Raw genomic sequence first — 18,419 nt, forward strand, 5'->3', positions numbered from 1 at the left:
CTTGACTCCACTGTATTTTTTTTTAATTTAATAAATGAGAATGTAAGCTTCCTTCTCAGTTTATTTTTGCACAAACAACTTTCATTCTCTCAAAAAGCTAGAATTTACTTTCAAATTTGAATTGCAGGCATTATTGCTATTGGAATCAAAGCTATTTACGACACAAAGAAGCCCTTCATGTTGTGTCTAACTCGGAATTCCAATTTATTAGATTTAAAAGTTAATTTGGATCTATAATTTGTGTGAGATGTTGAATTATTAATATTTAACACAATGGATCATAAAAGATTAATAATAGAAATTATTATGTGTTGACATTTTTTCACACTTTCCTTTCCCAGTTTTCATATTGCCACAATAGGAAATAGTGCCGTAGCTTTCAGAATGCCACAGCGCTGCTACCTCTGTTAAAATTACTTGATGATTTGCCGCCTAATTAATAACAAAAGCAGAATGCTTCAAAGTACCAAAATCAGAAAATGTAGACCAGTATATGTATGCCTGGTCAGCATTGCACAATGTCAAGCTTCTTTGTGGTTTTATTTCTGTAGCCAGGTCCATGTCTGACTGACTGGGTCAGTGTTTATGTTTAGTCCAATAATAATGCTGTTCTTTTTACTTCAAAGTTCCTTTGCCTCATCAAATTCATGCTTTATTTTGTTGTTTACCCTGTCACTCTGAAAATTTTCCAATCAAAGAAAGGTGTATATTGATTCCATGTAAGGTTTAAGCTCAATGTACAGAGCTGGTCAGTCATAGCCACTGCCACCTGGCTCATTCACTCACATACATCGTCTTCATGGATTCTGTACTTTGCCTACCCAGTCCCAACCCAGGTCCTCACCGGCATGACTATATAAACTGAACTGTTAGCGTCACTTTTCCCGTCGGTAGTATGACCCTTTTTTTTCATTTCTGTGATCTTTTACCACTGGAATGCTTTCAAAATGGATATTGTGTAATTTGTTACAAAAAAAAGTTTTCTTTCATTTAAAATAAGTAGAACCTGTTCTGAAGGCTGCAGTAATTTGAGTCGGATGCTCATCCTTGTGAGCAACTTGCTCCACCCCAGCTAGCCTGTCCGTAATTGTAAACCATGTAACCTTCTCCAGTTCAACAATCCCCACATGAAGTCTGCTTTCCTCCAATTCATGTTCCTTGTGCATCCTCAGTTTTGTTCATCTCACTAATGGTAGCCATTTCTTTATCTGCCTGGACCCCAAGTTGTGGAATTCCCTTCTGTGATCCTTTCTCCCTCCTTCCATTTGTGTAAGACTCTGCTCAGGATTGAGACTGATGGGTTTTTTGATTTTGGGAATCAAGGGATATCACAATTGGGCAAGAAAGTGAAATTAAATAAGAGTGTTACCCATGATCTTATTGAAAGATCATACAAAGATCAACATGCAGCTATCCTCTGCACCTATCTCTTTTGAACTTTGTGCTTAAGGCACTGCATAAAATCTACGTCTTTGACCAGAAGGCCACCCTAAAACCACCTGATCTGTGGTGCCTATTTTCACTTAATGACACTCCTGTGAAGGCCTTTAAAGTTTTTTTTTCAATGTTAAATCACTATTTAAATCAGTGTTGTTGAGTGTTCATAGGGACCCTTTTCCTTGTGCTGGGAGCTTGCCCTGCAAAGTTTGTTTTACTCTAGAGTTCTAACTGTTCCTTGTCCCTTTCTGGTTTCAGAACCCCATAGACTGCAGCAAAGCCAAGAAACTGGTTTGTAACATTAACAAGGGCTGTGGCTACGGCTGCCAACTACATCATGTCGTCTACTGCTTTATGATTGCATATGGCACCCGACGCACTCTCATCCTGGAATCTCAGAACTGGCGCTATTCCACTGGGGGATGGGAGACTGTCTTCAAACCAGTTAGTGAAACCTGCACGGACAGATCTGGCACCACCACTGGCCATTGGTCAGGTAAGAAATGCAAGCCAGCCCGTGACCTTACCACCTGTTTGAACAGTGAATGATGTTTTGTATTTGGATGCACCAGAAGTCAGTGATTGAGATCTTCAGCCTATTTCTGGGGCAAATATCATTTTAAAGAGGGAAACGCGATAAATGCTTAATATGCAAATTTTTTATAAAGCTGCAGGCCATCTCGTTTTTCAATAACCATTACCTAAGCATTGGATTGGATGTCATATGATTGTTTGATTCTGGACTCCCTGTGCTTTTGAGATGTTTGCAGTCCTCCATTGCACATTGAAGATGATCTGGATAAGTTAAACAGAAATTAACTCCGCTGTTAAGCTGTCAGTTTTACCTTGAGTTGGAGGATGTCTTGGGTTATCACTGGGGACGAGTTTAGTTTGGGAGCATGATCAGTGGGGACCAGTTGGAATGACAGGTCTGCTTCTGTGCTGTATGACTCCAGAACATCTCAAACCTGCAGGAGTTTCACTTAGTGGTACTGAACTGTTATTTCACTCCAGAATTGGACCAGTGCAGCGGATCTATACATTTTTGAGCATTTTTAGCCAGTAGCTGTAATGGAATAAAAATACAGACAAGTCCCAGGGGTTGTGAACAAGTTCCAATCACAGGTCAACATATACGCAAGTCAGAACACCATGGAGGGCAATACAAATTAGCAATCTGAAGTTTCAGAAATGGTCATATATTATGTAAACCCCTGTGTGGGAAAGGTGCTGCATCTCATAAGTCAGATGTTCATGTATCAGGGACCACTTGTATGCCTTCTGTTGATGATACATTAGTTATGTTGTTAAAACGCCCAGATGAAGAGCAATCTTTAATTAAGTAAATGGAGCACTGAGAGAAACTGTTAGGTTGTGGAGGACCACTTCGCAAGTACACCACGGGCAGAGACAATGCTACATTCTGGAATGAACAAACTAACGGAAAAAGGATTTGCACCTACTTCCACATTTCTTCACTGTCTAGCTTAGAATCTAATAATCAACTTCACCAAATTTATTTTCTTGTGGATGTCATTGACTTTTTTTTTCATCCCACAATATCGAATCCCTATGTCTCCGTTCCTCACCTTGCACGTTGGTTACCCTCTGCCAGTGCTGGCATCATACTGTGCAGTAATCTTTGTGACCTGATCACCCCCTGTCTCCCCGCAGAAATCGCCAGCATTCCTCCTTGTCCACTCCCCCATGACTTCTAAAGTCAGGCATTTGCAGCAGAATGCAAACTTTCATCATACTGCCACCAGATAATCTGTGGGTGAACTGTTTAATTTCTTCTTTGAAATGAATAATGCCAGTGTCAGGACGGCAAAGCAATTTTTTCAATTGCTGACTTTCTTCTGATTATTAGAATGCCTGTCGTAAATCACGATCCCCCAGCAGTTATTATCTGGTTGAAGCATTGTTATAAATTTTCAGAAAGGATCAAGTGCAGTTGAGCAGGATTCTGTGTACAAAATTTGCATATTTAATTTTCTCTTTGCCATATTTCTTTTCAATTTGGACACATCATCTCTGCCTCATGGATAGACAGTAGACTGCAATGTTAGAGAGGGAGGTTGGAACTCACTTGTCCCATTTCACGAGATCATGAAATCCCTGCAGTGTGAAAGAAGGCCATATGGCCCATTGGGTCCACGTCGACCCTCCTAACAGCATCCTACCCAGACCTACCCCAACTCTGTAACCTGCGTTTCCCATGGCAGCTCCTCCTGGCCTGCACGGTCCTGGACACTATGGGCAATTTAGCATGGCCAATCCACCTGACCTGCACATCGCTGGACTGTGGGAGGAAACCCATGCACACACAGGGAGAATGTGCAAACTCCACACAGACAGTTGCCTGAGATTGGAATTGAACCTGGGACCCTGGCGCTGTGAGGCAACGGTGCTAACCACAGTGCAGTCCTGAAAAATCGTGTCAATCCCAGCCTGCTGTTGCAAACTGCTCAGTCTGCTAATCAGGCTGTTCGTAACAATAAAATCACATAGGGTTAGTCATGTGCCTCACCCCATGCAGAAATCCATTTTTGTTGGTCGAGAGAACCTTTGATGGAACTCTATATCTGTGCACATTAACCCTGCATCAGAAAGAGGAGTTGTCCGGACGCAGTAACCGTTGGAGAAAAGTGCCCACAGGAAACCATGTAGTTCCTTGGTTTGTGCGAACATTGTTGGTTGTTTTCAGTGAGAGAAGGACAGCTTGAGGCTGCAACTTGCAGAGCAACCATGGTTCACTTCTCAATTGGTAATTACAACTTCAATGATTTACTGAAACATTCACATTTTTCATGAAATTGAAGCCACCATGAACTAGAAACTAAAATCTAGCACACTACCATTTTCACTTTTGCCGAGTGTACACATACACAACAAGGTTTGTATCGGATTTGGATATCAATTGGCATATGGCAGGAAGAATGTTGAATTATCCATTTATCCTCTTTGTGTTTTATACTGTAAGGTATTGTGGCTCAGCACTGTTAGTAACCTTTTGATAGTCATTAGGAAAATACACTGTCAAGAAAAGGCAATTCAACAAAGCTAACAACTTCATTGTGGGAAAATGCCCAAGAGCGTTAAAGTTTGGTGGAAAGTTTGGTTGAAGAGATTGACTTAATGGATGTAAGTGAAGCGATAAATGATTTTATGAGGAGAATTATAGAGATTAGAGTCCCAACAGCTGAAGGCACAACCCCACCAATAGTGGCATGAAGGAAACTGGGAGTGTACAGGAGGTCAGAATTAAAAGAAAGCATAAGGCATAGAGTTATGGTTGGAGGAGGCTTACATAGTTGTGTGAAATGAGACAATGAGGGAACTTGAAGAGATGTGTTTGAGAATTTTGTATTTGTGCCATTGCTGTACTAGGAACTATTGTAGGTTAGGAAGCATGGGAGGTGGATGTAGAGGATTTGGTGTAAGTTAGGACAACAGAGGTGGAGGTGAAGGCTAAGCAAGGATTTAACAGAGTTGTTCAAAAAAAATGATGGGTTTGTCAGAATAAATGAAGAGAACTGTTTGCAGTGACAGGAGGGTCAATCATAAAAGGACACAGATCGAAGATAATTGGTTAGTTCATTAAACAATCAACATTTCAACAATTGGTTATTTCGATTTTATCTTTGTTGTATCAGTTTATGATTCTAGAAGTAAATTAGAAAAATCCAATCAAGTAATAATAAACAGATAGATAAGAGTTTGGGAAGCAAATGGTGTAAGGCAGGACTGGAGATTGCTTACTTCCAACTTTGCAGTAACAACAATATTATTAAATTCGGCACAACCAATGGGATTTTTATTGCATTGACTCATCATAACTGAGACTTACCTGCCTTGCTGTATCCTTTAGCGTTAATTGTCACAAGATGAGCTTTTTGTCTGGACATTCCTATATCCAGAACCGCAATGTCCCGTTGGACACACCTGTCATCGCATGAATTGACCTTTTCTGGAAAATTGAAGATACACAGGTGACAGATCACTGTGTTGAAGTTCATTGTTGCAGTGGCACAGCTCACAGGCCTGACCAGCAGTTTCATCCAGCTATCTGCTACCAGCCCTTAGACAACTTGGATTATCATGAGTGGGCAATGTGTAAACTGCACATGGAGAGTTGCCTGAGATAGAATTGGACCTGGGTTTCTGGCACTGTGAGGCAGCAGTGCTAACCACAGAGCCGCCCTAAAAACTGAAAAGAGACCGAAACCTTGGAGTTTGCTTTCTTTTTTCTGTTGCATGACCTCAGTCACCTTGTTCTGGAAAGAACTAATATTTCCCCTCTTGTCATTACAATCTTCTGTTGGACAAATGCTAAATTCTTAATACCAGGAATTCTTTGAATCCTTGGGTATCATTAGACCCCTGCCTCGTTTAACCGGGGGAGAAAAGAAGTCAGGATTAAATTTTGTTCCCCAAAATCCAAAGCAGAAATGAGCAATCATAATTCCACCAATATAAGATGTATCTTTGCAGAAGCTTCAATTCAATGTAATTGCATCTTTATTTGATTTAGTGGGATTGAAGCAAGCTATGCTGCCTGGATTTTAGTTATACAATACTCTTCCTTATGATTCTACATTGTGTGTTACTTTAATATATGTTTCATATTTCTGCCCCTCAAAGCTGAACTTTAAGAACAGCTGCTGTGGCTTGTTTCTGAAGCAATAAATCCATGTATGAGTAATAGTAATACCCGTTCTGTACGCATTCGGAAAGAAAACGCCCGTTAACGAACTGGTGATCAAACTTTCTTGCCTCTGTTTTTGTCTTCTGCTTTGTGTTGTATTTGGAAGCTGTTTGTGGGACTGTCCTACATTAAAACAGCAATATTTGTCCAGTATATCTCAATGTATCAGCAATGATTTTTAGCATACAGTGAGTCACAGTGCTGCCGTGATGTGAACTAGCATTCTTAATAATATACTGTTAAAATTAATTGGGCATTCCTATAAAATCATAGGATATTCCCTTTAGCTTCCAAATCTAAAATCACAAGTGTTCGTGAGTAACTTAGGATGACAGAGTAAACCACTGGTTCATAGAATATCACTTCAGATGAGAGTCTCATGTGTTGTGTTGCTACTGAGCTGCTCACTGAAATGCTGTGGCTCTATCACAAAGGCATCTCATAACTAGAGACTTTCACCCAAGCAAAATCAGATGTCAATTTGCCAGTCGAGAATGAGGAGACATGGGATTAATTTATTTGTTTTTTTCTGTTTGTTGCTCAATTGTTCTGAAGTCTTGTTGGGTGGAGCCTGTTTACCATAGGGACATATTGCGATCATCGGTTTATTCCATGGGATGTTCCTTCACCTCTGTTCTTGGTGAGAGATGAGGTGTGGGCCAACTGAAGGAGAAATCCAGGACTGGCTATACTATACTTGGTGTTCCTGAGCACAGTGCAGATCAGAATCTTCTGGCAGATATTCACATGCCTTGATTCCTTGCCTTGCAGACGTGCTGATTGCATCACCAAACCTGGCAATGTCCTTTTCCTGTTTTCCACAGACTTGCTTTCTCCGACAACATGGCCACTTCTCAACAAAATCTGTAAATTCTCAACCTTGGTAACTGTCAGAAACTTTCCAGGAACACTGTACACACGCAGTAACTTTGGTACTGACATGCTTGGGTCAAATGTTACGAGTATAGGGAACTATTATTTTCTAATGCAATGTGTCTCTATAACCCAGGCATGTAATTCAAGTGGCCTGGACCCTGCCCTACACGTGCTGCCTCAGGAGCCGAAACACAAGATACATTTTGCTGACTTGTATAGATAGTATTGAATTGAATTGAATTGAATTTATTATCACGTGTACCGAGGCACAGTGAAAAGCTTTGTCTTGTGAGCAATACAGGTAGATCACATAGTTAAGTAACGTAGACAGTAAATAATAGGTAAACAGTGGCAAAAACAAAAACACAGATACAGGTGAATGTTAAGAGTTGGTGAGTCCATTCAGTGTTCTAGCAACAGTCAGGTAGAAACTGTTACGAATCCGGCTGGTGCATGTGTTCAGGCTTCTGTACCTTCTCCCTGATGGTAGAGGTTGTAGAAAAACATTGCCAGGGTGGGATGGATCTTTGAGAGTGCTGGCAGCCTTTCCTTGACAACAGGCCTGATAGATAGATAGAGTCTATAGATGGGAGGTTAGCCTTTGTGATTGTCCGGGCCGAGTTCACCACTCTCTGTAACCATCTCCGATCTTGAATGGTATAGTTGCCATAACCAGGTAGTGATACATCCAGACAGAATGCTGTCAATGGCACACCTATAAAAATTGGCAATTGTGTTCACCGTCATGCCAGATTTCCTCAGCTGCCTGAGGAAGAAGAGACGTTGTTGGGCCTTTGTAACCAGTGTGTCCACATGAAGAGTCCAAGAAAGCTTGCTGTCGATGGCCACTCCCAGGAGCTTGACACTCTCCACTCGTTCCAACTCTGTGCCATTAATGTGTAGGGGAGCATGAGTAACATCCCGCCGAAAGTCAGTAATGAGTTCCTTGGTTTTGCTGGTATTGAGAGCTAAGTTGTTCTCAGTGCGCCATTTTTCCAGATCTCCACCTCCCTGTCTGTAGTCTGTTTCATCACCATCTGAGATTCGACCAACTTTGGTGGTGTCATCAGCAAACTTGTAAATGGCATTAGGAGCTTCTAGCAATACAGGTTACTCCTACCTCATAGCAACTGAGCTCTGTCACTGCTTTTAGTGTGCATTCAGATTATTTTCCTCTACCTAGGGAGGAGTAGTTGATGTGTGACATTCTTCTACTCCATGTAAATGTGCCAGACATGAGAGTGTGGCTCATTTCCTGCGTATTGTCTTATCTTCAAATAATGTGAACTAGGAGACTATGTACAGATATCCACCCTCAAACACAGCTGCTGTTGCCTGTGTTCAGATTCATGGAATTACTACATTGCATCCTGTTCCCAGTGATCGTGACAGTCAGCAGTTGAAGAGATACACCTTTAAAGGTACATGCACATCATAACGTAACAATAAACAGGGAAGAGGATTGTCAAAGAGTACTGGGGTGCATGCATCAGATCCACCTTATGTTTTGTTGAACATAATGATGTTTGAACACTTAATTGTGACGAAAAAATAACAAATGGCTTTATGGTGGATGGAGGTGGAGAGAGCAGACGGGAAAGTGGAACTGAGATCCCGACCAGATCATTTGAGATTCAGCTGACGGTTAGATGGGCTGAGTGGCTGACTCAGTTGTGTCCGGTGAGACAGGTAGATACACATTTGGATTCACAGCACTGAGTGTAGATTTCAGCCTGAATATGGGATGTATTAAAAAGGTACCAGTATTGCGGGAGCTGCATCTCAGCCAAGGCTGGTAAATGATGCAGCTCATGCATGACTGAGCCCAGAGGGAAAAGAGAGGGGGAGGAATGGGTGGAAGAGAGGGTTGTAGCAAAGAAAGAATTAAAACTTTAGAAAGTGACACAGACTCGGTAAACCGAGAAATGTGGATGTGATTCATCGCAGGTGAAGTAAAAACACTTTCCAACTAACAGAATAATCAGGTGGTCACATAATGGTTTCTGACCTTTTGGAGTTGCTGCGTGTTTATTTTGCAGAACACGAAAGCATGCAATTTCAGGAGGTTAGAACGAAATGAGGCTCGAGTCTTTGCTAAGGGTACAAAAGTTAAGAATCCCATTTTTCACTGCTCAAGTCGGTTCATAAATTGCTAGTTGAGTAAGTTGTGTTTCTTGTGAACTACCTCGAGAAACCCTGGAATTAATAAACTGGCTATGCATTGAGAAAGCCACAAGTGCATCAAGAAATTATTGAGAACATTCATTACACCTTCTCTGTAAACCTCGTCTCAGGCAGCCTAAATTATGTAAAGAAAAGGAAGCACAGTCATTTTCTGTTGATTTATTCAGGTCTGGCAGGCAAAATTTACAAGTACGTCCAAATCTGAAAATTTCCCTCATCAAATAGCGATTAAGCCCTTGATTGATAACACCGCAATTCAATTGTAACCCCGTATTTCCCATGGCTAATCCACCTAGCCTGTGTATCCTGGACACTGAGTAATCTAGCATGGCCAACCACCTTACCTGCACATCTTTGTGGACTGTGGGAGGAAACCAGAGCACCCGGAGAAAACCCATGCAGATACAGGGAGAATGTGCAAACTCCACACAGACAGTCACCCAAAACTGGAATCGAACCCAGTTCCTGGTGCTGTGAGGCAGTAGTGTGAACCACTGAGCTACCGTGCCACCCACATCTCAGAATATTTTGTGCAGAAGGTAACTCCAGTTTTAAATCCCATCAATGATTTTCTTAATGAAGCAATGGGATATTCTCATAAGTTTGATGAAAAGAAGACATCAAGATGGATGTATTAAGTGAAAGTTCTCCCCTTCAGAGACTGATCAAGAAGCAATTCCATAACTTGTTCAAAAATATTTAGAAAAAAAACTCCCTCTTAAATAAGTACATCTGGCAGAATATTACAGTAACGCACCACCAGATGTGAAGGCAGCAATTGGAAGACCCACACAATATGTGTGGCCTGTCTTCTGCTTAACCACCTGCCCAATGTGTCTGCTGTTTTACATGGGGGCAGTGCCTGTCTGCCCTTGGGCCTATTGGACCTTGGCAATTTGTAGCCACTTAAGTGCCTTAATCCTGCCTCAATACAGGTCAGTAACCTGGCAGTATTTACTGGGTAAGCTAGTGTCAGGTAAGGGATAGGTGGGGTCGGGGAGGGAGGGGATCTACTTTTAAAGGCTGCTGCACCAATTGAATGAATGACCCAACTCATGACCTTTCAAATCCAGTGCCCCTCTCTGCGTCTTGTTGGGAGCCAGCAGACGGGGCCCCATGAATGCCCTAGGCATACTTTTGCACCAGCCTTTGTGAGTTCTTCCCGTTTTTGGGGACTGGCTATAGTCACAGGCGCACCCAATGCTCCTGGCCATCCCAATGATCCGCAATCACCTCAAACGGGACTCACACTCCTTCTCAGGGAGCATGTTTTGCCCTGTCGAATGTGAAACAGCAGCAGGGTGGCCGAGATCAGTGAATTCCGAAGAAAGCTCTGCCCTCCGTTTATCACAACTTAAAACACTTGCCCTTGCTTCCCAAGGGGTTCCTATTAACTCGCTGCTCATTCTCAACCTGACTTCCTACCTGTTTTTGCAGTTCCCAAAAAACTCAAGATAATCTTATGTTTAGAGTGTCGGTTTGCTCGCTGAGCTGTAGGTTTGATATCCAGACGTTTCATTACCTGGCTAGGTAACATCATCAGTGGCGACCTCCAAGTGAAGCGAAGCTGTTGTCTCCTGCTTTCTATTTATATCTTTCTCCTGGATGGGGTTCCTGGGGTTTGTGATGATGTCATTTCCTGTTCGTTTTCTGAGGGGTTGATAGATGGCATCTAGATCTATGTGTTTGTTTATGGCGTTGTGGTTGGAGTGCCAGGCCTCTAGGAATTCTCTAGTGTCTTTGCTCAGCCTGTCCCATGACAGGCTACACCAGGATACACGAACACCAGCTAGTCACAAAAAGACACGACCCTCTCTCTCTCGTAGCCCTACACACGGATGGAAAAAAAACCACCAAATTGACTGGGACAACACATCTATCCTGGGGCAGGCTAAGCAAAGACACGCCAGAGAATTTCTCGAGGCCTGGCACTCCAACCACAATGCCATAAACAAACACATAGATCTAGATACCATCTATCAACCCCTCAGAAAACTAACAGGAAATGACATCACCACAAATCCCAGGTACCCCATCCAGAACAAACATATAAATAGAAAGCAGGAGACAACAGCTTCACTTCACTTGGAGGTCACCACTGATGATGTTACCTAGCCAGGTAATGAAACGTCTGGATATCAAACCTACAGCTCAGCGAGCAAACCTACACCCTAAACCTCAACCTGAGCTACAAACCTTCACAATCCTTGCATAATCTTATCTGTCGTTATCGTCATGAGCAAAATCCCTCTTCAGGAACTTCTGGAAGCGCAACATAATTAGTCCATTAGTCCGCAAATTGGACAGATCTAGCTCAGAATGCAAGGCGAATGGGAGAATGAAGTGATTGAAAGATTCATTGACAGTTCCAGTGCTGTGAGTGACAGCTCCGAGAGTGAAATGAGCTGCCAGGGACTGATGTGCTGTCTACAGTTAGGCAGCAATTGAAAAGGCACTTCATAAAAATAATGATTTTTGTAACTTTGCTGCTTATTTCCTGTGTTCAGAAAGATTGAGTGTGGCATGACGCGGCTAATACAGTGGCTTGAGGTTTCAGGCAGCTACAGTTCTGTTTTGTGCTAACGCTGTTTGCCGGCACAAATCCAAATGACATCTGACACGACTCAATGAATTGTTACAGAGAAAATGCTTTTCCCTATCATTCAGATTCAAAACCAGACATGCATGTGTTTGTTAAATTGGAAGAAAAATGCCTGCAGAACAATGCTATGTATCACAAGTTCAAAAAAAACATGCACAGTTTCTGCTAAGAAGGTTGGTCTGTCAAAGTGTGTGAATTTGGTGAAAGGTTGAGTTAAATATTAAATGGCTTATATGTCAGTGTCCAAAAACTTCAAGATAGAGCACACATATTGGGAAATACCTTGACACTTTGACAGCCATGTTGAAGTATTTGTTGCATTCTACTTTCTCACTTATCTCACCCTTTCCAGCTATTGCAAGATAATCAATCACAGCAAATTAAATATCTTATTGGAAAACACAATTATAACCAATTACTTCATGTTCTTCTCTAAAGTCCACATTCAGTCAACTGTCAGAGACTGAAGTAAAGTGATAATTCCTTTGGACTGTCATACATCAAGCGTGGGAGAATAGAACGTTTTGTTGCTGTAGTAGTACTGCATTGTCAATGCAAGGTTTCAGGGATCAGTTAGCTGGAACGTTGGTTTGCGACACCTCACCTCATGAGAGCAGCCCGATTGGCGGTGATTTAATCTGAGGGTCACCTCACCTCAGGGTAGGGGAGAAATTGAGAAGGGAGAGTCCTTCACGGTAACCTCAGGCAGTGCGGGAATTGAACCCATGCTGTTAGCATCACTCTGCATTGCAACTGAGCTAACCAGCACTCAATTTTGCTTGTGTCATCCGCAAAGTTATCCACCATTGCCATTGGTTCCATCATCTAAGTCAGATTGCAAAAATTTGAGGCCCTCGCTCAGAGCTCTGTGGAATCCCCACTCCTCGCATCCTGCCTATCTGAAAAATAGCCATTTTATTCATACTCTCTGTTTTCTGTAAAACCAGCCAGTTCTTTTTCCTTGCCAGCATATTAGCCTGTTCGCCATGAATTCCCACTTTGCACAACACTGTAACCTTTTTTGTGGGATATTATCAAATTCCTTTTGGAAATGCAGTTACCCATGTATCCACAGTGTATGTTACTCATTCAAAGAATTCCATTATCGTCGTCTCAGAATCCTTAGTGTAGAAGCAGACCATTCAGCCCATCGTGTCTACACCGACCCTCTAAAAAGTACCCCACCCAGATTCACCCCCTGACCTTATCCCTGTAACCCTGCATTTCCTTTTGCTGTCTTTTCCTATTTAGTTACTTATTGGAACTCTTGCTATCTGTTTTTACATTTCTAGCTAGCTTCCTCTCATGCTAATTAACCTTTCAGTCCAGAATCACAGCACAGAAGCAGACTCTTTGGTCCAACTCATCAGCACCAACCAAACATCCTAATCTGACCTAGTCCCATTTGTCAACATTTGCCCTATATCTCCCTAAACCCTTGCTATTCATATATCATCCAGATGCCTTTTAAATGTTGTAAAGATACCCATGTCCATCCTTCCTCTGGCAGCTCCTTGCATACACACACAACGTTTTCCATGGAAAATGTTATCCCTCAAGGCCTTTTTAAATCTTTCCCCTCTCACCATAAACCTATGATCTCTAGTTTTGGATTTCCCACTCCAGAAAAAAGACCTTGGTTATCACTCTATCCCGTACCCCTCATGCTTTTATAAACATCTCTAAGGTCACCCTTCAGGCCTCTGATGCTCCAGAGGGAAAAATGCCTTAGCCTATTTAGCCTCTCCTTCTAGCTCAAGTCCTCTGTGCTCAGCAACATCCTTGTAATATTTTTCTGTACCTTCTCAAGTTTAACAGCATCCTACCTATAGAAGGGCAACCAAAATTGAATTCAGTATTCTAAATGTAGTCTCACCAATGTCTTGTTCAGCCACAACATGATGTCTCAACTCCTATACCCGTTGTTCTGGCCAATGAAAACAAGTGTGCCAAACACCTTTGTCACCATCATGTGTCTACTTTAAATGAACTATAAACCTGCACCCAAGGTATCTTTTTCCAGCAACACTCCCTAGGACCTTACCCTAGCCCTGATTTGCCTTTCCAAAATGCAATGCCTCACATTTATCTAAATTAAACTCCACCTAACACATCTTGGCTCGTTGGCCCATCTGATCAAGGTCCTGTTGTACTCTAAGATAATCATCTTCTCTGTCTACTGCATCACTTATTTTGGTGTCATCTGCAAAGTTACTCACCATGTCTCCTATATTCACATCCAAATTATTTATATAAATGACAAAGAGCAGTGGATCCAGCACTGATCCTGATGGCACACCACTGGTCGTTCTTTACCATTCTTTGAACTTTGACCAATCAACTAACTTGCGTCTCATCTTTGCCCAGTTACAATTTTTAAAATTTAAATTTCATGGTTTTCTTAACTTCCTTGGTTGACCACGGATGGCAGGTCTGCCAGTGCAAGTTTCTTTTTGATAGGAATGTCGAGATTCTGAGTATCCACCGCTTGCCTCCTAATTTATCTTCTAGCACAGCTCACTTCAGCTAACTTTTATCTTATCCTCACTTAATTGCCCTTATTTAAATTGAAAATGCTACTCTTATACCCACTCTTCTCTCTTTCAAACTGGAAGTAAAGTTCAATCATATGGTTGCTGTTACCTAGGAATGCCTTTACTTCGAAGTCTTTAATTAATCCGATCACATTATACACTACCAAGTCTATTATAGCCAGCTCTCTGGTCAATTCCAAAATATGCTGCTCTAAGAACCTATCTTAAAAGCATCAAGGTTAATATTACCAATCTGATTTTTCTAATTTATGTGTAAATTAAAATTACCCATAACTATTGTCATCTCTTTATCACAGGTACTTAATATTTCTTCTTGTATACTTCTTCTAACATCATGGTTGCTGTTTGTGGGCTTGTACATCACTTCCACGAGTGAATTATTTCCCCTAATATTCCTCCTCTTCACTTAGTTGGTACAACCTCATCTCCTGATTCTAAAGTCATCCAGGAGAAAGTGAGGACTGCAGATGCTGGAGATCAAAACCGAAGTGTGGTGCTGGAAAAGTACAGCAGTTAAGGCAGCATCTGTTCTCCTCGGATGTGCTTTTCCAGCACCACACTCTTTGACTCTGATTCTAAAATTATGTCTAACAAATTGCACCAAAGCCATCTTTGATTAGGAGTGTGAACCTTTCACCTCTCCCGAGCTTTCTATTCTTCTTGAATGCCTTGGACGCCTCAACACCTAGAACTCAATCTTCCTGATTCTGCAGTGAAATCTCTGTCATGGCTATCAGATCAGCTTCATCCACTTCACTGTGTGGTACCCATTCATTAACTTAATGAAGTTACTGCGTGTTCAGATACAGAGCCTTTAGTTTGTTTTGTTATCGAGCCTTGGTTTCTTGTAGATTATTACTTTTCCTTTCTCCAACCCCTGACCTTCAGTTTCCATATTAGCATTTTGCTGTATACCCTGGACTATATCTCTTTATTTGCTACAGTTACCTGAGCTTGATCACTCCCCTCACCATTTGTTTTTAGTTTAGAGCCCTCTCTGTTTCCCTAGCTACTCAGTAGTTTTGTTTGACATACGACTTATTTTATGCTACAGTCACAGAATGGACCTTTGAGCCCCTCGAGCCATTCAACTGAATAATCTGTAAGTCTTTGATCCACATCCATTGACATCCTTATCAAATAAAAATAATTTGATCTCGTTCCTGTAAATTCCAAATGACTCAGCACTGTGTTGGAATGGCAGTTCAGGCTGCTGAGTGTTTTGACTTCCTTCTTATTGTGACAATGCTGGAACAACATAACCTACAGATAAATAATGCAATTAGTCATTGTATTCTAGCAATAAGTTAATTTTTCCTTTAAACCGGCAGTGATAAAAATGGGCAATTTAGTGATAATGCAACTGTTTAATATTCTTAACAGGAATCCATTACTAGTTTTGGCTGAAGATTTGGACTGCTGACTGCCAAGTGATTGGTAGCAAATGCAAGTTTTTGCATGAAGAGTTTCCTGTGCCAGTATACAGTATATCCAACAGCAGCTTAGCACTAGGCACATAAAACTTCAGTTATCCAGAGAATATCTTTGACATGTGTATCCAACTGAGCAATATCTAGAACTAAATATCCAGTTGCCTTGGTAACTTAATGGTTTGCACTGTCAGGTGAAGCTATAACCAAGTAGATGGTGGCAAATTAAACTTGCAATAAGAAAATATGGCTATTCTAAACAATTGACATTGAAAGCCAGCATTTAATTGAAAGGCAAACACAGGCTGCTAAATGGCTTTCTTCCTGTGATGTTACTAGGTTTGCAGGCTTTTTGAAGGTGATAACGCTGTGCCTCTTGAATAGTTAATGAAGAAGATGCAGGCAGTTTTCGTTTACAACAGTTTCAAGCAAAACTTCCATTTAAAGAAAAAGAACGGTTAGCATTGTCAAAATTCATTTCTGTTGCAGAAATCAATTGTCTTTTGACTTCATAAGTCCATCTCAGTTTGTCATATTTTTCCATACTGGATACCATGACAACAATAAACATGACCAACACTCAAATTTTTAATTCAGTGATTTGTAACAATTTCTTACTTAATGAACTATTTCTGGAAGTTGTAGCTTCAACTATTCCATAGTATTTTTTTATATTAGTCCACAGGATGTGAATGTTGCTAAATGGACCAGCATTTATTGCCCATCCCACCTTGAGGAGGTGGGGATGAGCTGTCTTCTTGAACCGTACGGTCCAGTTGGTATAGGTAGACACACAGTGCCGTTAAGGAGGGAACTTGAGGATTTTGACGCAGTGGCATTGAAGGAAGAGTCATACGTTTCCAAGTCAGGATGGTGTTTGGCTTGGAGCGAACTTGCAGGTTGTGGAGTTGGTATGCATCTGCCGAATAATAGATGCATGAGTTTTAAACGCATAGGATACATTTTCTCAACTTGGATAAATGCTAACATCTTTGAGAAATATCAAAGCCTTGTATGGACCATTCCCACCACCTGCTCCTGAAAAGGCCACATGATGACGGCCACAAAGGTTTTGAGTTATAGAAAGCCCTTCAGCTCTCAACCTACTCTTCCGTTTGCTGATCTGCTTGTCCCCTGACCCTAACCCTCCTGTTTTGCCCCTGATGACTCTTGACTCTGTTGTGTATCAAAAAATGTAGAAATTCAGCCTTAAGTATTTTCGTTAGACCAATCTTTACTGTTCACTGAGGAAGAGAATTCCAAAGTGTAATGCCAGAGTATAAAACAAATCCTCCTTATTTCTGTCTTAAATGTGAGATCCTTCATTATTAAGTAGTGCCCCCTATTTCAAGATTCCCCTCAAGTGGAAATATTTTCTCAGCATGCTCCCTGTCAAGTCCTTCATGATTTAATTTGTTTCAATAAGAAACTCTTTTGATTATTCTCAGTTAAAAATTCATACAGGCCCAACCTCCTCCATGTTTCTCATGAGATAACCCCTTTATCCCAGGAATTGGCCTTCTCTGAATTGCAATCATGCCTCTCCTTAATAAGGATATCATGACAGTACACAGTACTCCAGATATGCCAGGAATAGAGACTTCTTTAACTGGGAATTCCTGCTGTTTAGCTCATGAAGATAAAAGCAACCTGGGATCCTGAGACAGATCATGTATCAACATCGAGAGTGACCCTCTAGGTTTCACTGAGAAGAGAGGAACACACGGTTCTAGAAGTTGACTAACTTCCCAAAACTGAGAGCATCCTTGTATGAGCCATTTTACACAAGGCTTGAGGAGGTTGAAAGTGGAATCGTTGGAAGAGTCGGATCTGCCTGCTTCGCCGATGGGTACTGGAGCTTTTGGCAATAAAAGATCAGTAGATCCCTGAAGTGGTGTCAATCCCATGTTAGTGACGTGCTTCGATGACCATACAGACAGAGCCAATGCTGTTGGGAGCAAATGACATAAGTGTTCAATTTCATCCTGGTCCTGATCTAATATGGGACTCAACTGCGATGCTTTCAGTTCAATTTAGGTTCACCAGGAAATTCATCTCTTGGATAAACATACTGGTGTCAACAGGAGCTCATAGTTGGAAACACCATCAGCACTTCTACTGGGGGAAGCTATCTACGTAGCTGCAGATGCCAACTGCTCATTAGAAAGCTTTATTTTGTGCCAAATGGCATGGTTTTCAGGGAGAGATAATGTTCCAGTTTTCTCATGAAAATGATCAGAGATGCTAATCGATGCAATGATTAAGAGGTTCTTGAGATGAGTCTCCACATTCTCATGTATAGCAGCAGTCCCACACCAGCTGTCATTTGTTTTGCTGTACTATGTATTACATGTTAAAAAGAAGTCTCAAGTGATTCATAAGCCAGTGGAAACATCGTATGTCGATCAGGCAGGAGAAGAAATTAAAATGCACAATTGCAGTTCTGTGATGAGATAAACCATAGAATCATTTTACAGTGCAGGAGGAGGCTATTCAGCCCATTCATGCCTGTACCTGCTTCCAATAAAGCTACCCAGCTACTTCTATTCTACAGCCCTACCTCCAGAGTCCTCTAATTTCATCACTTCCAGATATATATTTGAAATCTCTTTTGAAATGCTGGATCG

The 18,419-nt window shown here is 41.4% G+C and overlaps 1 protein-coding gene across 15 annotated transcripts in view; it reads left to right on the forward strand.

The window, feature by feature from the left end:
- Positions 1 to 18,419, forward strand: part of LOC122553704 (alpha-(1,6)-fucosyltransferase) — a 759,328-nt gene that overhangs the window by 688,048 nt on the left and 52,861 nt on the right. For all 15 annotated transcript variants that reach the window (XM_087989965.1, XM_043697917.2, XM_043697905.2 and 12 more), the window contains one exon: positions 1,696 to 1,933. In XM_087989965.1, the coding sequence (XP_087846091.1) occupies positions 1,696 to 1,933 (238 nt within the window). The remainder of the gene's footprint in view (positions 1 to 1,695; positions 1,934 to 18,419) is intronic.

The sequence above is a fragment of the Chiloscyllium plagiosum genome, unplaced genomic scaffold (assembly GCF_037043375.1).
Source record: "Chiloscyllium plagiosum isolate Xiang-an unplaced genomic scaffold, Cpla_swu_hap1 HiC_scaffold_8, whole genome shotgun sequence".
NCBI classification, from domain to species: domain Eukaryota; kingdom Metazoa; phylum Chordata; class Chondrichthyes; order Orectolobiformes; family Hemiscylliidae; genus Chiloscyllium; species Chiloscyllium plagiosum.